Source organism: Dromiciops gliroides, chromosome 4 (assembly GCF_019393635.1).
Source record: "Dromiciops gliroides isolate mDroGli1 chromosome 4, mDroGli1.pri, whole genome shotgun sequence".
NCBI lineage: Eukaryota > Metazoa > Chordata > Mammalia > Microbiotheria > Microbiotheriidae > Dromiciops > Dromiciops gliroides.
The window spans coordinates 478292847-478315206 of record NC_057864.1 but is presented as its reverse complement, the minus strand read 5'-3'; the positions used below and the strand labels follow the sequence as shown (position 1 = coordinate 478315206).

At 46.6% G+C, this 22360-nt stretch overlaps 1 protein-coding gene across 6 annotated transcripts in view; it reads left to right on the top strand.

The window, feature by feature from the left end:
* CUX1 (cut like homeobox 1) overlaps positions 1-22360 on the top strand; it is a 423932-nt gene that overhangs the window by 248166 nt on the left and 153406 nt on the right. For all 6 annotated transcript variants that reach the window (XM_043964600.1, XM_043964601.1, XM_043964598.1 and 3 more), the window contains exons 6-8: positions 1096-1219; positions 3996-4072; positions 8272-8338. In XM_043964600.1, the coding sequence (XP_043820535.1) occupies positions 1096-1219; positions 3996-4072; positions 8272-8338 (268 nt within the window). The remainder of the gene's footprint in view (positions 1-1095; positions 1220-3995; positions 4073-8271; positions 8339-22360) is intronic.

The following is a 22360-nucleotide window of genomic DNA, read 5'->3' as shown; positions in this document are numbered from 1 at the left end:
CCTCTCTTTTGGCCAAGAAAGGCTATGGTTTTTATCGATGAAGAGGTGTGACTTCATTGCACAGTCAAGTTGCTTAAAATGTTGAGACCCTGGAAAAGCCCCTCCCACTTTTCCAGAGGCCTGTTTCCTCACCCGTCAGAGGATATGGGGTGACCTCTAAAGTCTCTTCCAGCTGCCAAGCTGGGATCCCGGGCTGAACTTTCTGTGTCCATGGGCTAAGCTTGAATGGCTTCTGAAGTCCATGTTCCAAATTGCCTTGAGAGATGGTATAAATATGGAAATGCTGTTGCTGCGTTTCTCATCCAGGGCTCTGGCAGCCCAGATGTTGGCAGGCCACATTTGGCCTTCCTGGCCTGGGGGAAATGGAATCTACTTGGTGTTTCTCCTTCCTGTTTCTCCCCATCCTAACCATTTCCCAGTGCGGGCCCCATTTTCATTGGTTACATGTGCAGCAGCCTGGCCAGCCTTGACTAGAGGTCTTGCCCTTGGAGTCTTCTAATGGCCAGTGGCCTCCTAGCCCCGCCGTGCTCACTCACGTGCAGCTCGAGAGCTCAGGTAGAGCCTGGCCAGCCAATCCCCCCTGGAAAGCTCCACCATGCTGTGGCCCACATTCAGGAAAATGAATTCAGTCCTCGGAAGGCAGCCTCCCCCAAATGCCACCACTTTCTTCTTGGGCACAAAATTAGGAGCCAGCCAGGCTCTTCTTGTTGTAAGCATGGACTGTGAAGCCCACTCTCAGACTGTATTAATCTTCACTCCAGAGGGGGCTAATTTAAGACTCATCAATAAGATGATATTATATTTTACCATTGATTTTTTTTCCTCTGCTTGTGTTAGAGAAACCTTAGTTCTCCTTCCCAGCAAAATCCATTGATCCTTCTCAACCTAAACGCTTAAAGTTCAATTTAACATTTAGGGAGTAAAAGGTCTCCAAAGGGACTCACAGCCATTGATTTTATGTCAGAGCTGAAGAAGGAAAGCTTCAGATGCTCCGAGCAGCTGGGCTGCGCAGCCTCTGGCTGGTTCTAGAGCCGCGTGCAGCAGTCGGACCAGGTCAGCGGCGTTCTAACCAGAGTTTTCCCCTCCCTTTTCTAGAGGTCACGATCAAAGCACTTAAAGAGAAAATTCGGGAATATGAGCAGACCCTGAAGAACCAAGCAGAGAACATCGCTCTTGAAAAGGAACAGAAGCTGCAAAATGACTTTGCAGAGAAGGAGAGGTGAGTGTGCACGGGTGTGCCATCAGCATGTGCTTGTGGGGATACAGGCATGCACTCCTGGGAGAGTAGGGGGCCTGGCCTCCTACTGTCTGTCCCCAGCCAGGCTCCAGCCATTGGCTCTCTCCGTCATTGATGTTTTTGATACTGAATCATTTGACACTCAGCAAGACGCCCAGGCTGGGAACGAAAATTGTGCGAGCTTCCAAGTGCTCGTCTTGGCCCCCCTTTCTTTTGATGGGGGGGGGGGTGTCCTCATAGCCTGCCAAGCATGGTACCGATAGTCAAGTCTCTTCTGCTTTGCTAATGGAGTCATTTAGTCACTGGGATCTGAAGGGCCTGGGTCATGGCCACATTTCCCCACACTGCCACCATAAAGTGAAATAATAGTCCAAGGAAATGGGGAAAATAGCGGTTTCCTACTAGTTATGTCATTGTAGTAAGCTCTGGGAGTGAGGTCAGCCTCTGAATTTTGATGACATTTTCATACAGTATACTAGAGCACACTTCACTCCTGTGTGCCCAGCTCAGAATAGGCTAGGGCCCTCTTGTAGTCTTCACGAGTTTGTATTCCTGTTCAGCCCTTCAACTATGTAACAGAGTTAGTTCTGGGCCTAGGGCTGTTGGTCACTTTGTTGTTGGAGGGAAGGGAAAGTGTGCATGTATCTGCTTGTAGGCGAGTCGTTGAATTTTACCCACATTTCCCACCCGCAGGTAAAAAGGGGGCGGGGAGATTGTTTCAAAAAGTAACCATATTTCAGGGGTTTCTTATGGGGGAGGGGGATAGCAATGAACTTGTTTGTCTGGTCTGGGGGTTGTTTTAGATACCTACATTTCACTGTTATAGAATTCCTTTGTAATCTACTGTATTGTATTTCATGTATTTAAAATTCTGAAAAATTTTAAAATTTATAACTCTGAGGAGGGAATCCATAGGCTTCCCCAGAGTGCCAAAGGAACCATGATGCAAAATGCTTAAGGACCACCCCCTCGATGGAATGGAATAGGTATTTGTATTTTCAACAAATCAAAAGAGCAGAATTGTAGAAGTTGCTAAAAATGATATAAATTTGTATTTTTTTAAACCCTCACAGAAACCCAAAGCTTTGCTCTTAACTTGATAGGATGACATGAAGTATTTTCAAATACTTGATTAAAGAGAAAATATATAGTTAGATTAAGACTGAAACCCTGCCCATTCCGGGAAACTGCACATGCATGAATAGTGGAGAAAGTGGAGTTCAGCTCCCCAATAAACTCCAGAACTGAAAGGTCCATTTTCCATTGATGCTGTTCTCTATGTACCTAAATTACAACCATAATGCAAAGGGACCCTTTGGCCAGACCACAGTGTTCCTCAGACATCTATTCCACATGAGGGCATTCAGAATTCTGTGGGCTTGGGACATCATCCCTATGAAGCACTAATGCATGGTGGGGAGAGAAGAACATCAGAAGTTCCCCATTCCAGTGAGACACAGGTCTCCACCCCTCTCCACCACAAACATGCACGCATGTATGCGTGCGTAAACATGCATGCACGCATGTGTGCACATGCGCGCGCGCGCGCACACACACACACACACACACACACTCTCCATATGGTCCCCTCCTTTCCTGCTCTGACATTAGGTCCCCTTGTATATGTCAGTGAAATATGGTCAAAAGGACAGTCCGATTAAGGAATTACTCTTATTTTTAAAGTAATTGTTATTAATATGTTTTGTTTTTATGCCACCTACACTTCCCAATGTATTTGCACCCTCCACATCGCCAAAGAACCATACATTGTTTAAAAAGGAAGAAATAAAAATAATAATAAGGAAGTGAGAGGCAAGAGCCAATTCAGCAACCAACCCACCTAAAAAGTCTGATGTTGCATGTATTGTTCCATTCCCGTAGTCTCCTACCTCTCCAAAGAAGAGGGGGTAGCTACCTTCTCATATGCTGCAAGTCACTAATAAATAAATCAAAACAAGTGTCACCTCAGGAAATTGGCAAAGGGGACAGACAATATGTGAAAATAGGCAGTGCCAGAGTGGTTCTCAAAAGGGTGATCTAAAAGTTCCAGGAACACTGCATTGGAAGGCTGAGGACGTGAGTTTGAATTCTGGCTCTGCCTCATCTCCCCATCTGTAAAATGGGGCCTGGTCCCAGTGACACTCCCCACCCCAGTCCCTTCCACCATTAGGTCTCTACCCCCTCCATCACAGTAACTGGACTTGGAATGTGTTGTCTGAACTAGACTCTAAGAGTGCTCACCCAGATAAGGAAGTAGGGGTGCTGAGATGCAGGCATGGGTCAGGAGTTAATCAAGCAGTCCTCATGGAGAGCCATTTCACCAGTGATGGAGTGGCCGTCACATCAATCCAGTGCAGGCTTACGTCCACCACTTCCTTCCCTGGGTCACTGGTAACATGGAAACGTGTTGTCCATTCTCCTTGTGCTCACTGGGGATGACTGTGGGCACAGGAGGCCTGACTTTTCAAGAACAAATTCTTGTTAAGCGAAGCTCGCATCCCCAATGGCTTCCTACACAACTGAGCTGCAACATCACAAAGTGGGTGCATCAGTAAAAATAATGATTAATGAGCAGGCTACCCAATATCAAAGACAACTGGAGGGCTTGCTGATTTCCTGCAGGTACTTTATAGTGGGAGTCATTGCCAGCTGCGTGATTACAGTTGAGATAGCTGATCAGTGCCGCTCACAAGCATGCCATGTGTTCACGTTGGTAAACCCGATCACCAATTTGGCTTCATTCTCTTCCTTTTTTCAGAAAGTTGCAAGAAACACAGATGTCTACCGCCTCCAAGCTGGAGGAAGCAGAGCATAAAGTTCAAACTTTGCAAACAGGTTTGCTCATTTATTTCACTTCAACTTAGATTTATGCTCTGATCGGGGATCTGGGAAAAGAGCAGAAATAACGGGTGTCACCTTCACTCCCCTGCCCTCTGTGAAGAGTCTGAAGCATTTCCTGCCAGTGGAAGGCCTTGCGTTAATCCTTCCTTCACCCCAACTTCAGTGAGCTGCCATGAAAAGTCAGATCCAGAGTTCACAGCCCACATCCCTTGGCAGGATAGCTGCCCCAGACAGGCGTGCCCACACTTCCCACTAGTGCCCATTCCCCCTTGGTGTTTGGCTGGTAGGAACTGAACAGAGACCACACTGCAGTTTCTCTCAGATCCCTGAATGACAGCGTTGATTTCGCCCTGGCCATAGCCGATGCTCCAGCCCCACTGTGGCCCCACACTTCCTCTTGAAATACTCAGAATGTGCCCAGGTGCTTGACCCCATTTTGTATCTGCCCCTGACAGGAGGGGACCGGTCACCTGTGACCCAGGCATGCATCCCCATGTGTATCGGTGGTAGTTAACTGCTTTTAATTGCAGACAGAGGTGGGGCAGCCCCTCTCCCCCAAGGACCAATGTGATTCTTTCTACCCTTATTCCAACAAGTCTGTGGCCAACCCTCTAAAGAGGCTGCTGCTGCAGAGGGAGGTGACCCGGGTTCAGATCCTGCCTCTGCCATGATTGGCTTTGTGACCACAAGCAAGTCCTCTGACCTCCCTCAGCCTCAGTCTTCTTATTTGTAAAATGGGGCTAATAATAGGCACCTCACAGAATAGGTCTGAGGAGCAGAAAAGATCACTCAGGCAGAGCCCCTACAACCCTTCTGGGGGCATAAATGTCAGCAGTCATCATTTAATAGATAAGCTGGATTTCACCACAGCAGGTAAAACTTCAGCATCACTACAATTAAACCTTGTTCAAAGTGTAACCCCCAACAAAGGGGCAAGATCAGAATAGGAACCATGAATGTGACTGAGATGCCCAAGGCCTTCTGGGTACTTCCTGTTGGCTTAAAGATGCAGTGGACTGGGCCAAACTGTGCTCTGTAGCCCTACCTTGTCGCTGCCCACGCTGTTGTTCTTATTTACAATTTAGAACCATTTTTCCTTTTCCTCGTTGAGGCTTCCCTCCACATCACTTCATGACATGTCTTTCCATATTGATCAGAGTTTTTCATATTTGTCATTTTATGCACTGTAACTGTATTCCATTACATCCATCCAGGCTGGTTTGGTAAAGCCTTTCCCCAATCATTTGGTACACAGTTTGCTTCCAGTTTTTGCCTTCACAAATAAAGCTAGTGTCAATATTTTCATATAAATAGCTCTTTTTTCTTCCCTCCTTCCCTCCTTCTCTCTTTCTGTCTCTGACTTTCTTTCTCTTCCTCCCTCCCTCTCCCTCCTTTCCTCCCTTCCCCCCTTCCTCCCCCTCACCCCCATCTCCTTGTCATATAAATCCAGTCATGAGTGGAATCACCAAATGAAAGGCTATGAATCATTTTGTACATTTTCATGAATTGCTCCAAATTGTCTTCCCAAATGATTCGATAATATATTACCTGTGGAAACAAAACTCCTGTTGCTATGAACTAGGCTTCAGGGAACTGCCAATGGCAAGCCTTTCACAGTTTATTTTTAAAGTAGGACAAGTTATGAATTGTAAACTAAGTAGCAGCGTAACTAAACTTGCTTTGTAGCCATATTTAAGTTAAATGAATTTCAGTGCATCCAGTGCTCTGATTTTTCCATCACCCCTTCTATGTCTCCATCAGGAGTCCTCCATTAATTTTCCTCTTATACATGGAAGACCTAATTAATTAGTTGTTATGGGATAGGTGGGATTAAGCAGTAAAAGGAGCAGTGCTCCTTAAACGTGCATATTTGATACAATATCAGTCAAAATACCAAGAGCTTTCTCTGTAGTACTGACTAAAAGCTTAATTTCCTTGAAAACAAAAAGTAGACATGACTATTAAGGGGCATACTGGGTGGGGCAGGGAGCTGAGGAGGGCGGCTTTGCATGACTAGACTTGAAGATGTATTACAAAGCATTTCTCATCAAAATGCTCTGGTACAGAGGGAAATAGAGCATTAACTCAAGACAAGAGAATAAGTATTCTAGACATCCACTCATATTTATTAAAAATTAGGGGCAGCTAGGTGGCGCTGCAGTGGATAGAGCACCGGCCCTGGAGTCAGGAGGACCTGAGTTCAAATCCGGCCTCAGACACTTAACACTAGCTGTGTGACCCTGGGCAAGTCTCTTAACCCCAATTGCCTCACCAAAAAAAAAGGGATTGATTAACTTGTAATTTGAAAAGTGGGTTCATTCAAATGGGATTCATTATTCAACAAATGTACTTGGGAGATTTGGTTTGCAATGTGTTAGGAAATGTATTTAGATGCCCTTCTCACACCGTATAATTCAGTAGGCTCCAGCAGGACCCTAAACTTAAGCATAAAATATGACTATCAAAATATGGAAGGAAATGGAATAATGTAGTTATGTTAGTTGTGAAGGAAAAATAGCTTTTTTCTATTCCTCATATGAAAGGAATTATTAGAGACAAGATAAATATGTTTATTTACATAAAAAGTAGATCGTGGGGGAGGGGGGACAGCTAGGTGGCACAGTGGATAAAGCACCTGCCCTGGATTCAGGAGATCCTGAGTTCAAATCTGGCCTTAGACACTTGACATTTACTAGCTTGTGACCCTGGGCAAGTCTCTTAACCCTCATTGTCCCACAAAAAAATAACCAAAGTAGATCTGTAGGGGCCAGGTAGGTGGCATAGTGGATAAAGCACCGGCCCTGGATGCTGGAAGACCTGAATTCAAATCCAGTCTCAGACACTTGACACTTACTAGCAGTGTGACCCTGAGCAAATCACTTAATCCTCATTGCCCTGCAAAAAAATAATAAAAGTAGATCTGTAAAACAAGAAATATATAATTTTCATAGTGTTTTATTTTCCAATTACATGAAAGATTGTTTTAAACATTCATTTTTGTAAGATTTTGAGTTCTAAATTTTTCTCCTTCCCATCCCCAGGTGGCAAGCAATCAGATATAAGTTATACATATTTCCATATTACTCATGTTGTAAAAGAAAAATCAGAACAAAAGAGAAAAATTGCAAGAAAGAAAAAATAAGAAGAAATAAAGTGAAAATAGTATATGTTGATCTGCATTCAGACTCCATAGTTCTTTTTTTGAATATAGAGAACAAAAAATATATAATTTTAAAGATTAAAAATAATTGTAAAATACTTATGGCAAATATGATAGATAGGGCCTTGACATCAAAAACATGCCAAAAATTTGTTTAAAATTTACAAAAGTAGGGGCAGCTAGGTGGTGTAGTGGATAGAGCATCGGCCCTGGATTCAGGAGGACCTGAGTTCAAATCTGGCCTCAAAAAACACTTGACACTTACTAGCTGTGTGACCCTGGGCAAGTCACAACCCCAATTGCCTCCAAAAAAAATTTTTTTTTAACAAAAGTAACTCCCAGTGTATAGTAGATAAATTATCAGAGGATATGTGCAGTTTCCAAGAAAGCAAAGGCAAGTTGTTAATAACCATTTGAATAAATGATCACTATTTAACAAGGAAATACAAATATAAGACTGTTAGTGACATTGCCTCATGCCTCTCAACTTGGCAGAAATAAACAACTCAGTGCTGGCAGGGTTGTGGCCAAACAGGTACTCACCACTCCTTGAGTTTTTTGAAGTATGAAATGACAGTGTGAACCAAAAGTTATAGACATAGGCATACCATTCCACTCAGTAATTAATTCTCTTTTTAGGATTATCCCCTGAAAGAAGGGGGTATCAACAATGAAAGGCAACCTGTCTTTTCAAAGATTTTCATAACAGCATTTTTTAATTTTTAGTTTATAAAAAACAGTGGAAGGAAGTTCTCCATGTCTGACAACTGGGGAATGATTAATAAGCTGTGACGCATGGGTGTAATGGAATACTATGGTGCCTTTATGGCCAACAAATATGAAGACTATCAAGAAATCTGGAAGGGCCCCCCCTCCCCCCAGTCCAGAAACATTGATTATTAAAAATGGGAAAGTCCCGTATTTTATTTAACAGGTAAAACGCCCAGTGAAGGGAAAAGGGAAGTTTGTGTTTGAATTTACAAGTTGAGGAGCCACCATTGTAGACTTCATCTGTTTGTGTTCTCCCTTTTAGCCCTGGAAAAAACTCGAACAGAATTATTTGATCTGAAAACCAAATATGATGAAGAGACAACTGCAAAGTAAGTGGATGCTAAGTGCTGCTTTGTCCGTGCGTCCGTCCTGCGTCCTGGTTGATGAACTTTGGCCCACGTGTGGCGCTCTCGTGCCTTGGGTCGTATCTGTGCTCTGTTGGGTTTGAAGGGCGGGAGCGTCGGTTCTTGGCTCTTATGGTGTCAGGGCCACCCAGCCTGCCTGGGAGGGCCAAGGATGTCCAAAGGTTTCTCACCTCCCGTGGTGGTGAAGTGGATGGAGCCCTTTTTGTAATCCTTGTCCAGTCTGACTGTTCCAGGAGAGGGTCAGACTCTGAAAGATGCTACATGACATGTCCAGATGCATCTTGTCTTATTGACCAGAGCTGGAAGGGATCTCATTTTTTAGATGAAAAAACCAAGGCCCAGGAGGGTTGGGGCTGATCCAAGGTCACTGGGGAATTGTTATCAGAGGCTAAATTTGAACCCATTTCCTTTGCCTCTAGCACCGTGGTACTCCTTAGAAGGACTTGGTCTCTTTGTGACAAAGGGGGTGGGGTGGGCTAGGTGGCTTCTGAGGGTCCCCTTCCAGCTGTAACTCTTGGCTGCTGCGATCCTGAGTTCAGAGCAAATGAGGTTTTGTCAGATGGATCCTCCACTCAACAGAAAGAATCCTTCCATGACTTCATCAAAGGGAGGATAATCATCCTGTCTGTCTGTCTCCTTAAACACATCCCAGGTACATGCTGGCTGGCCCATCTACACCAATGGGGCATGTGGATAGACAGTCAAACCCCGAGGAGGTGCCGGTCACCTCTTTCTTTGCAGATAGTGCATATGGATTGGTTTATCTGCTTCCATATTGTTTCCCCTCAGCTGGGCTCCTTGGGTACCAGGAGTGTTTGTATTTTTGTCTTTGTGTGCCCAGGGCACAGTGTGGTGGCTGACATGCAGAACACCCACCCCGCACACTCCATTCCTTCCTGCTGACCATACCTCCATCTCACCGCCATCACTTGCATTCTCTCTGCCCAGTGGCCGCCCTCCCACTTTAGGCCTGGCTACCTCAGCAGGCTGCCACAGAAGCCTCTTGATTGTTCTGCCTGCTCCCAAGTTCTTCTTTTCTCCAACCACCCTCCACAGAGGTGCCAACTTGACATTCCAAACATGGGCCTGAGCATGTCATTGTCCTCCTCAAGAAGCCTTAAGGAGCCCATCTGAAAGGCCCTTTTTTGCAGGTGAGCCCCTGCAGCTAGACTTCCTTCTCCTTCCTCCCCGGGGGGACCTACTGTTCTCACCTGACAGAGCATATCCTAGGAGGGCCTTTCCTGTGGCACCCACGTGTGGGTGCTCCCTCTTGCTCCGAATGGCCCCCAAGACCTCACCCGGCTCCTGACAGAGGGAAGAGTTTCTTCACAAGTGTGTGTTGAAGGGGATTCCATCGTTCACCATCACTTCTTAAGTGCCTGCTGCAGGCCCTTTGCTAGGTTCTGGGAGGCAAAGGCTGACAGAACAGTCCTGCCCTTGGGGAGGTTCCATTCTATAAACAAGACACAGTCTCAACAGAGACAGAGTCATTTTGTGGAGCTGGGGCATCTGCAGTCCTGAGAACTGGGAATGACCTGGCCTGGACAGCAGCATGTGAAGAGGCTTTGAAGGAAGCTAGGGATTCCACGAGGCCAGGATTTACAAGGGAGGGCTTCTAGGCGAGGGACACAGCTGGGGCAAAGGCACAGAAGTGGGAGAGGCAGCAGGGAGCCCCCTGGGCTTGGGGAGCAGGAAGTGGCAGGTTCTCCATTGAACTGAAGAGGAGAAAGGTCCCCTCTGCAAAGGCCGCATGGCTGGGTCAGTTTGTGTGTGTGAGTGTGTGAGAGTGTGTGTGTGTGTGTGTGTGTGTGTGTGTGTGTGTGTGTGTGTGTGTGTGTCCAAGCTGAATCAAAATGGTCAGATTGTTGTGATCGCATCACGGCGGTCATGACGGAATTGCCTCCTTGGCTTATGCTTTATTTATTCTCACAAAAGCACAGCCTGAAGCTGGGCTCAGACTATTTGTAGTTAATTTTTAAACTTTAGACGATTCTGATAGAACCTTATTGGAATATTGGCTTTGCTTGTTAATTAAGTACCTTATATAGAATCTGGGGACTGGAACAAACAATAAGGAGGCCAAAACTCTTTTGGCTTTCTTCAAAACCGAGCTAAAATCCCTCCTGCTCACAGAAGCCTTTTCCAATTCCTGCGTGATCCCCATGCCTTCCCTCTGTTGGTTATTTCCACTTTCTCTCTTCCATAGCTCGTTGTACACAGCTATTTGCTTGTTGTCTCCTCTCATTGGATTGTGAACCCCTTGAAGGCAAGAAGCCACAGCATCTAGCACACAGCATGTGCTTAATGAATGCTTATTGACTGACTCACTCAAGCTTAGCCAGTAAGTCAGGGCCAGATCTAAAACAAAGATGTAGTCATGAGTCATTACGTGCCTTCTCTATAGGAAGAAGCAACATTGTATAGTAGATAGAGAGCTGACCCAGAATGAATAAATGAATATTTGTTAGGCGCTTAATGTTTGCCAAGCACCACACCAGAGAACTGAATTCAAGGCCTGCCCATGACTCATCCTGGCTGTGTGACCCTAGGCAAGTCACTTCACCTCTCAATGGCTTTTGTTGTAGAGAAGGTGGCTAGGCCCAGAGTCAGGAAGACCCAAGATCAAATCCTGTCTCTGCCGCTTAGTAACTGTGCAACCATGAGAAAGTTTCACCTCCCTCAGCCTCATTTGAATGGGAATGATAAAGGCACCTGCCTCCCACAGCTCTTGGGAGGATCAAGTGAGAGAATATTGGTGAAGCATTTTGCTCATCTTCAAGTGCTACGTGAACACGAGCCCTTTGGATCATTGTTCTCATCCCTTCCCTGTGTAGCCCTGCACGTGTCTTGCCACATTTCTTCACATTTATCATTTTGGTTTGTTGCTGGAGCAGAAGATTATTCCATTTCACTGATATGTCATCATTGATTCAACATTCCCTCATCCTTGGGCATAGAATGTATTTCCATCTTTTCAGTCTAAAAAATTAAGCAGCTATAAATATTTTTTGTGCAACCAGGTCCTTCCCCAGCTTGGGTCTAGTCCTGTGAGTGTGGTCCACTGGGTCCAAGGGGGGGGGGGGTGATGGCTTTGTTAACTCTTTTTGTATCTTGCTAGACTGCCTTAGCAAACAGATGGCATCACTTAGCCCAGTGCCTGGCACTTGGTATGTGCTTCATCAGTGTCTGTTGCTTGATGGATTGCTTTCCAATTTACTCAACGCGTGTAATGATGCCCCTTTACCCCAGGCATAACCGTGCCAACACCAAAGTTTGTGACTTATCTATTTGCTAATTTAGTAGATATTAGGTGGCTTGAGTCAGGAGGACCCGGGTTCAAACTCCGCTTTCGACCCATCCTGTCCATGTGACCCTGAACAGGATACTGACCCTCTTGGGGCCCCAGGCAGCTCCCTAAGACTCTAAAACCTCAATCATCCCAAGCCTGATCTGGCTCTAGGAGTGTCGTCACCAGGGAACCTGATCCAGTCAGAGGTCAAGGAAGAAAACGAAGAGATTGTTCCTTAAAGTTGCTTTAACTCATATTTCTCTGTTTGAATGGTGTTCAAATAATTAATAATAATTTGTTTCCTCTTTTAATAGTTGGGTATGAATGTGTGCATGTATGCATGCACATATGTATATATACCACTGTGTGTGGCACATCCACATACATACATTTTATATGTGCATGTGTATATCTATGGCAATATCCTCGAGCATAAATCACTAGAACTGGGTTATCAGATTTCTTACCATTTTTACAAAAGCTCAGGTGACTGATTTTTGCTTCTAAGATAGGCCTGGGTGGCCTCATCTTCCAGTCTCCTGGTACTCTGACAAGCGTCTGAGTATCCCCTCAAGATTACCCCTAGAGTCTGCCCGTTGCCATGGTTTTTTAATTCCCCCCCCCCCCAATTTAAAAAAAAATACTCTAACATTCCTACTTGTACACTTTGTCATCCAGTTAGGTTCCTAACATATCAAGGAGGTTGGCATTGCCAATGTCCTCTAATCTTTTCTCCTCAAATGGCTCTTAGGGTGTCGCTAGTGTATTAAATTCTTGTTCGTTTCTGTTGTGCTAACCCTTTTTAATTAGACTGTCAGCGGGAAAGCAAGAGATGAGTTCTCCCATTTCTGCTTTGGTGGAGTTGATGTTCTTACCACTGCTTGGTTGTGTGCCCTCTTGGCTGCTGCAACAGGAGCAGCCTGGTGGGAGGGACGGATGAGAGAGGGCAGGAGGAAGGGAAAGGAAGCTCCCTGATGGCTCTTCCTTCCTTTGCTCATTCGTTCATTTACTCCCCTTGGGTCCTGGCGCTTGCACCATCTCCTTTTTGCATCCATTGTGGCCTTTAAGTAAGTAATGCTTGCTGAGTTGCCCCCAGACAGAGCTATCCTGGTCCTTTGATCGTCAGATTCCTTGATTTCCCCGGACTAGCCTCTTGGCTTCCTCCTCTGTTCAGTGCTGGGGCTGCACTCAATGACCTCTGGGGTCGCTCCCAGTTCTAGGTTGGGGATCCTTTGCTCCATGAAGAGCTGCCAGCCCATTGGTGGGCGCCCCAAGCACTGCTGGAGTCCACCTAGCAATGAGAATTTTAAAGCCCCTGCTGCTACCAAGCTCTGTTAGCACTGCGCCCTCAGTTTTCACCCTAGTGAGCTGTGCCTTGAGCATTTGTTTGCTCCCCTCCTTTCCTTGTGTGGCCAGAGTGACTCTTACCTGGTTCTCTTTGGGGGAACATGTCCATCCTCCATAGTCCTGGAGGACTATGAACTGGTCTGGGATGACTGCATTAATGATGAATGGGAGGCGGAGAAAACGCAGGGACTCCAAACCTTCCAGTTTCATGCCTCTGTCTGGGCGTACAGTGATCGGGACCTGGCCTGGCTCATGCTGCCTTTTCTGTGCAAGGCCCTTCCCAGGGCATCAGGGCACCTTTGCCCCTACAGTTGTGTTTTCTGCTAAACAGGTGAAAATCGTGTCTCTTTTGGCACAACCCAGAGTCAGAATGTGGAGGGCGCATTGTTGTCACAGCCCAACTGTGGATGAGGCCACGGCCCCTTTAAGTCATGCCATCTCTCCGACCAGGGGAGGCTCTGTGACTGACAGAAAGACTAATTAGGCTGGTTTGTTAAGTGCTTTCTGAGTCTTGTGCAGTCGATGTGAGACACATTCTCTTGTGCCATACCGAGGTCACTTAAGGAGCCAGGACTGTCTTTTTTTGAGATGAAGCCACTCTCTGTCATCTCCACTGCTGGAGAGGAGGAGCCGTTCTTGGAGGCCCCGGCTACAGGTGCGCTCCTAGCCTTTCTCTTTGGGAATGCACCTTTCCCTTCCCAGTGTGCCATGGATTGCCGATTTCAAAAGAACTTTGATTTCCTGACTCATAAATGTTCTGCGAGGGGCAGTGCAGTGAAGGAGACAAAGAGCAGGCTTCACAGGCCCAAAGACCCGAATGTAAATCTTGTTTCTGACCCATGCTGGCTGTGACCTGGGCAAACCCCCAGTGACTGTGCCACACCAGTCTCCAGGTCCATAAGTTACAGAGGAATTGAGGACCTGCCTGGCTGCCTCAGGAGAAGGACTCTCCATACCGAGACACCCCCCCCCCTGCACCTCAGCAATGAACTTATGGCCCAGACCCTGTGCCACCCACAAACAGGTCACAGAAAATATACTGGGGCTGCAGAGAGATCTGCCATGGGCAGCATGTGAATGATGCACAAGTCTGCAGGGGATTGTTATTTTGGTTTGGTTTGGTTCAAAGGCTGCCTTTTAGTACAGTGTAGCTCAGTGGTGAGAGCCCTGCTTTACAGTCAAGGAGTCTGAATTCAAATCCTTCTTACCCAGGTGACACCCCTCCCCAGGACCCCAGGGAGGGAAGCTGAGGCCCCCACAGCTCAGCGTCCATCCCCTCCAGCATCTGCCTGCCTCCCATTCGCTTGTTAGATGAAGCACGCTTTCTGGAGCTCTGTAGTTCTCGCAGATTCTCTGCCTCCTGAGGCAGGCCTTTTCACAGGCTGTCGTAAAGCATTTCAGGCTGAGACGGAAGGTTTCCAAAAGTCTTTCTTTCTCCTGCTTCTTTTGGTGGTTTCTGAAATTGTCTGCTCTAGGTGGAAGGCTTCGACGCTGGCTTATGTAACAGAGTTTTGGTGAGCGACAGCCGCGGGGATTAACCCCTGCAGCCCCGCAGCCCACAAAGACGTGCCCTTCCTAAGGAGAAGGCCAGGGTAGGGGGTGGCTCCCCCCTGGGCCTCCATTACTCAGCACAGGGCCGGTGTCGGTGACAGAGGCATCGAAGCTGTTAATAGCCCCCCAAGCTCATTGTATGCGATCCGTGCCGTTTGTCAGCCGGGATATGGGGAGCTGAATGTGACAAGATGGAAACAGTAAAGTTTTCCATGTGTAGGCTTGAAGTAAAATGTAATTAGCCTTTATGCACAGAACAAGGACCCATTGATGAATACAGCTGGTCTTTGTTTGGGGCTGTCATTGAGAGTGGGAGGGAGAAGTGTTCTTCTTCATGTTTATTAATGCTTCGAGATTCCTGAGACAAATGGTGAGCGCAGCCTCATATTTGTTGGAACATCGGGGGCTTTGCCAGAACAGTTGTTGTGTAAGAGGATTTCAGATGATCCCTCGGCCAGGGTAGAGGCAAGGTTCTGCCTTCTCCCCTTAAAGATGCCCCTCCTCTTCCTCCCCTCCTCCCCCCTCTCCTCCCTCCTCCTCATCCTCATCCTCCCCTTCTTCCTCCCCCTCTTCCCCCCTCCCCCCTCCTCATCCCCTTCCTCCTCCTCGTCCTCCCCTTCCTCCCCCCTTCCTCCTCATCCTCCCTTTCCTCCCCCCTCCTCCTCTGAGGGTCACCCCACTGCCAGGCTCCCCCTCTGCTCCTAGCAAGCACAGATCTAATTAGCTTAATAGGGAGATCCCAGCAAAGGAATGGCACACACATGACATTTAATAACACAACGTTGCTCAGTCGCTCAGGAGCCGGCTCCAAAATGAGGCCCCGGGCAGCCCTGGCCACCATCTTTTCCCCGATGATGGGCCTTTCTGCTCTGGTGGCTGCCGTGGGCCCTCAGGCCTCCCAGCCAACTTCCCAGCGCTCCCGCAGGAGCCCAGGAATCCCTGCTTCAGCAGGACTCCAGAGCCACCTCTTTGCTCTGTCCCAGCGAATAGCAGCTAGCAAAGGGACGCCCTGCTCAACACATACAGTAGGCTGCTGACATTGCTGTTAACATGTGGCCTGAATTTCTGAGCCTCTGATGAAAGAAAATATTGAATCACACCAAAACACGACATGTTTCCCAGCTAACACTCGCCTGGGGAGAATTCTTTCCTCCCAGATTTTCCCTACAAGAAAATCCATTTTCCCCCGAAATAGCCACCAGGCTAAACTTCCCAAGTTTAAAGTTGTTCTTGTCCTGTTCCTTGCCCGTCAGGCTTTTTTTTCCCCCCAAGAACTGAGGATCTATAAGAGACATTGATGAAGAAATAAACCACAGATGGTTTGAGTATATTTTCTGTGTGCCGTGAATAACAGCCTCGTGTTATGTGACAGAGTCTATGTTTGGTCACAGAAATATAGCCACACATTTTCTTCTCCCTCTGCCCTCCCCCCTCCCCATGCACAAGCACCCCGAGGCAAGGCAGGAGCTCTCTCCCCATCACAGAAAGATTAATACTGTCAAAGGGAATGGTGAGCCCAGCCTGCCCGGTGTGGGAAGTTGTGATCTCAATGACCCCAGGTAGCCCACATGAAAGAGGCCAATGGCAAAGGGGTGGAACCTCCCTGCTTGCTGCAGAATTCATGAATGGTGAATAACTACAGAATTTGTGCTTTAAAGTAGAGGGATCTGGTGTCATCCCTTTAGACAGACAGGGTCTTTAGACTCTTGAGACAATTGTCCACCTTGATTTGGGCCATATTCTGTCATGCTTTTGCCTATAGGACATCCCAATTTGACACGAACAGATTAATTGGCACTTTACCCAAATCTGTGCCAAATACACCGCACCTTTTCAGAAAGTGAGCTTTCATCTTACTTTCACAGATTCGTTCGCAATTTCTTATCTTTTCATTTAAAAAAATATATTGATGTTTTTACGTCACTTTCATGTCTCTATATAACTCCCTGACCCTCACCCAGAAAGCCATCTCATATCACAAGGAATAAAAAAGAAAAAGGAAAGAAGCAGTCCCATAAAACTAACACATACCCCAAGTCCAACAGTGTATGCTGTATTCCACACCCATAGTCACCCACCAAATACATTGGATTTATCACTGAGTCTGATATTAGGTGTTAAACTGTCCTCTGTAACTTTAATCAAGGCACAGAATAGTAACAAGTCATTTGTGTTGGATTTCACATTACTTTCATGATTGGGGCCCCCATATATTTACTTTTGTGGGGTCTTTGTTGTTGCTTAGGAAGAGGGTAAAAAATTGTCATTATCAAATCCTGCATTACAGCGTGCTGACTTTTCTTTCATTTTTGTACTTTTCCGTTGAGAGACCCTGGGGACCTTGGCTAAAAAGGACTTGAAATTTCAGCTGGGCCTGAGCATCCTATAATTATTTTGCTATACATGCTATACTTAAGTGTGGCTTCCCCTGCTCCAATGTAAAAAGCAAGCTTGTGTGGCACAAAGCCGCATCTATTTGCTGTACCTTTAAGGACATAAAGTTTCCTATTTCCTGTCCTTTTGATGAGTCATCACTTCCAGTACACGTTTCTATAATTATTATCCTAGTTAAAATGATTTCCCTAAAAATAGAAGAGAAGCAGCCTTTGATGGCCGGAGCAGGGCTGGGACTTGGATAAAGAGCCCCCTGTCCAGAGCCTCAGGAAGGACGGTATTGATAGATTTTTTTTTTTCATTCTCCACGTTCTCATCTCCCAAAGAGCTTCCCTGTGCATTTTGGATAACTGAAGGGGCTTTTGGCTCCTGTGTGCTATTTAACAGCACACCTGAAGGCTTTGGAATGGGAGACCCCATACCTAGAGAAGAGCTCGTTGAGTTTCCCCAGAGTGAGAGCACTGGACTGGTGTTTTCACAAGACCTGGCTTCCTTTCGCTGGGAGCTGCTCAGGAAGAGAAGAAATACATTTGTTAAAGAGCTCCATTTCTTCCCTTCCCCCTGGTAATCCTTTTGAGAACCCAGAATTCCTGTCCAGCTACATCTGACCCTTGGCAGGCCTGAGAAATGCAGCCATGCACCAAAAGGAAAAAGAAATGACCCATAAGCCTCTGAACCTCAAAAAAGTTTAAAAAAGAAATTTACACAGCGTGTATATATATGTGTGTGCGTGTGTTTTTGCACTTGTGTGTACATGTGTCATCGTGTGTGTGTGTGGGGGGTATCCAGAGCCCTCCGAGAATAGGATCTCTTAAATAAAAGCATTATCTGTAGACATTGCCTTGTGTTTGTTTCCCTTTTGTGTCTCAGGCTCCTGAGGAGCCTTGAAAGATTCCCTTCATCAGAGAAAAATCCCATTTACCCACTGGCCCAACCAGGCTTTTCCACATAGCATGACAGACAAGGCCCCTGCACCTTCCAGCTTCCTGGGGGACTGGACCCCAGGTACGGCTGGCACCCTTGGTCCACACTACTCAGGCTGCTTGGTATTTACCTGTTTATAGTCAAGAGAATCTGAAATATTTGCTTCATACTTAGAGAGTTTTGGCTTGTGGTACTTAACTTTCAGACAGTCTCTGATTGGCAAGATTTACTTTTGTTTTATATAGATAAATATGTTTAATATGGGAGGGTAAGAGAGAGAAGGGAAGAGGGGGGGAAAGGGAGAAAGAGAGGGGAGGAGAGAAGGAAAGAAAGGAGGAGAGAAGATTGAGAGAGAAGGAAAGAAGGAAAAAGAGAGAGAAAAAGGGAGGGATAAAGAGAGGAGAGATGGAAAGAGAGGCGAGGAGAGGGAGAGAAGGAAAGAGGACAAGAGAGAGGGAAAAGAACAGGAGAGAGAAAAGGAGAAAAGAGAGAGAATCCCCAAAGTCCTAGTGCATTTTAAGCTCCTCACTCGAAAACTAAGCCTTTTGGGATAGCCTGTGTCCACTGCCTATATTTGCCTTGCTTTTTGGTATACATTTTATGTGTACTTATTTACATACAATAGAAAGGAAGCTCTCTGAGGGCAGGGATGGTTTCATTTTGTCTTTGTGCCCCCTGTAGCTGGCACATCGCAGGGGCTTTTAAAAGGCTAGTTGATACACTGTTGGCTTATTCCTGCCTTCTTCTAGAAGGAGGATAAGAAAAGTTAAAGGTAGTTATTTGACGCAGCGGCTCAGCTGAGATCTCTGCTGGCTGGGCAGCCGCCTGGGAGGAAAAGCAGGCCAAATGCTACTGCATAGCCATGGAGGAAGGTGGTACGGAGTGCCCATCTGGTCTAAGAGGTGATCGTGACTTAATAAATTCATGGCCTGGGCCTTGAAGGGAGAAGTCAGACTGGCTGGTTAACAAGGGACAGGGATAGAGGGATTGGAGAGGGATCTCAATCAGGTTTTTGGGCCAATCCGGTGGGTCAGGCTCTGGAGCCCCTCATAAGCCATGTGATAGTTAACAAAAAGAAGTTGGTTTAATGATAGCTTGGAAAGGCTGGTCAGCAAACATAGAGTGCCAACCAATCTATCAGTAAGAATTTATCAAGCACCTACTATGTGCAAGGTATTGCACTAAGAGCAGATCAGATACAGGGGAAATTGTTGGAGGACCCTGGTTCAAATCCTTCTCCCAATTACTTACCACTGTGACTGATGACAAATCCCTTCCCTCTGTGGGCCTCAGTTTGTTTATCTGTAAAATGAGAGGCTGTCCAGATGGCCTCTCTATCCCTTCCAGTGCTCAGTCTGCTAGAGTGGGGCCTGAGGGGCTTTTGCTTCTTCATGCTTTACTGAGACCACCAGGAAGCCATAAGCCCCTAGACCATTTAGTCTTTTGGGGGAAACTAAGCTAGGTAGAGGGATGGGGGCTGAGCTGCAGTTTCTCCCAGAGGAGGACACTCCCCCATACCCAATAGCTTGGGTAGGCCAAAGGGCCCTGGCCGCTGGGGGCCATCAGCAAACCCTTCATGTCCACTGTGGGCACAGAGCGTTATGTCTGCCCTACAGCCAGCAAGGTGTCAGTGGGTTTTCTTGAAGTGTTCCCCCCACCCCACCTCTTTTACCCTTTGTTACAAGGGCTGGCTTTTGGGGCAGGAGATATCTGGAAATGGAGGTGATGTCAAGACCAGAGACTGACAACATTTTTGACAGGAGTCAACAGAGAGGAACCGAGCTCTCCGGCAGCTCAGCTGGCACATCCAAGAGTCCTCCCTCCTGAGAGATAGCAGCCCCTCCCTCCCCTCGTGGCAGAAGATGGAGACTTACAGTAAGAGGGGCCTTTGCCATACCTCTTCTGCTCTTCAGTAGCCTTCACCAAGAAGGGTGAGAGGTCGCCCCCTCTCTCCTCATTACCTTCCATGGCTTTAGTTCCCAGGAGCCTTAAAGGAACTTTCCCAGGGTCGCCAATAGTCCACACTCGGTGATGCTGATAGAAAATTTGGGTTGCTTTGCCCACTCTCTGGGGATGTTGATAAGCCACATAGCCTTTTCTAATGAAAAACAAATTTGACTGAGTTGAGACTTGTTTTGTTTGTTTACATTTTGAGGCTACTGGATTAGGATATTCCCTCTTCTGGGGTTCTCATTATCGACAAGAGCATTGGTTCTTAATAGTCCCTGTGCATTTAAGGACTACAATGAGGACGGCCCACTCCTAGCTCCAACTATTCCACAGTTGTTAATGTTTCAATAAACATATCCTTAAAAAATCAATTGGAATTTAATAACCATATAATAACTGCCTTCTAAAATCTAAATTCCGTGTTTATGGGAGCCAGAGTGTTTGAGCGGGAGCCAATTATGCAATGTGTGATCTGCCCCGGAGGGCGGTCGTGACCAACATAAAGCATTCTGGGGTCTCTCTGTGGCACAAGCATAGACAGCCCGCCTGGTGTAAGACCTGTTCAAGGCAGTGCCAAGCGGCTGGACGCCCAACGAGAAAGGACAGGATTCTTGTTCTTGGCCACTGTCGTGGGACAGCCCTGAAGATGAAACATTTCCTATAGGAAAGTGAGCGGGGGAGAGAGAGGATTGAACTTATTGATTTGTTTCACGGCTTGTTTGCCCTTTCATTCTCTTCCTGAGGTGCTGTTTGCTGAGGAATGTCTCCAATTGCCAGGAAGACTGTGGGGTGTCTCATCTTCCCCCACCAGCTCCCCTTGTAGCCAGAGCCAGGACGGTGGCAAGGCTGCAAGATGAATTTTTAATGGAGAACGTTACAGCATCGCCCTTGCTGCCCGTGTGCACAACTCTCTGGGGCTTTCAGATTTAATGCTCTGATGAACAGAGCACAGACTTGGGGCATTCTCCAGCAGCCAGGATTAACCCCTCGGTTGCCATGGGCAGAGCTGCACATTGCCCTGAAGATGAACACAGGAAACGTGGGAGAAAACTGGCCGATTAGCCTGGCATTCAAAAGCATGCTGGTCCCCCCTAGAACTGGGTTGGAATGCTCTGAGTCTTCCCTCCCTTCCCCCTTCCCATAGAAATCTTTTTTGACATACCTCCAAAAAGCAGCACCCTGCTCTCCTGCACTGTGACCTTGAAGTCACGTCTTTCCTGTGGGTTATTTATCCAACAGATAAAAATCTCATTCTGACTTTCTAGATGTAGACTTAGTCAATCAGCTCTCATCTCCGAGGTGCCTTCTATGAGTCACCCACAGAGCTAGGCCTCTGAAACGTGCCAGGCTCGCCTTCCCCCTCACCGCCTCATACCCTATTCAGCTTCTTGTATATGTTTGTATTGATCCTCTCTGTTTATTCTCCTGCTCCCTTTGGAGGAGGGCTCGGTTCACTCATTGTCTTTTGCGCCCAGTGGTGGCAGGAGCCTAGCAGTAGCGATGGTAGTAGGACTTAGTGATGACCACAGTAACAATAGCTGGCATTCATAGAATGCTCTATGGTTTGCAATCCCTAGAAGGAGAGAAAGGTAAGGGGACTCCCCTGGGGTCACATGTGGAATAAGTGGCTAAAATGACTTTTGAACTCTGGTCCTCCTTAGCCTTGCAGCCCTGCTGGATGAGTCACAACCTCACTGAGCCTCAGCTTGCTTATCTAAAATGGAGATAATAAGAGCACCTGTGAGGATCAAATGAGTTTTCATCTGTAAAGTGCTTTAAAAACCCTAAAAGGCTGCCATTTTTATGGTTGTTATTGTTATTTATAAAAATCCATAGCAAATAAAAAGTTACTTAGGGAGAAAAGCACTATTTCAGAGAACGTTGGGTTTGAATCCTACTCTTGCCACCTGCTGCCGTAGGCAAGTCATTAAATCTCTCTAACTTTCATTTCCCATGGAAGAGGAGGGGGTTGGACCACAGGGCTTTCTAGGGTCCCTTCCAGGTCTAAGTCTGTGATCCTGAAAGGCCATCATTGACAGAATGGATGCATTGTCATATATTTTCTTATTTCTAAAGAGAGGCTAAATGTAGTTTCAAGTTTCCTGATGATAGGAAAATAACTCGATGCCTTTTAAATGGGCTAGGTAGGGTATGACTCACAAAAGGGTAGAAAGGAAGGATATTGACATCGGTCCGTCCATCACCAAACACAAATGCACAACAGGGAGCTTGCATTCTGACACCATCTCAGATGGGTGATTGTCTGTGGAGGTCTTTGTGATCCGCTCTGCTCTCATAACCCTCGCCCAGCGAAGATGAGCATACAGGTCTTGTGCAAGGTCGTTCCTCACGTGGTCAGGAGGAGTTAGTCTTCTCTGAACTTGTCTCTGAAAAAATAAGCCTCAAGAAGTCTGAAATAGCTGTACGCAATGCAGAAGGACAGTTGGCAATGTCCTATGCAGTCAGTGGACACACGGTAGCTTTTTAAAACTATAATAAGAAATTACTTCCAAATAATATTACACTAATAA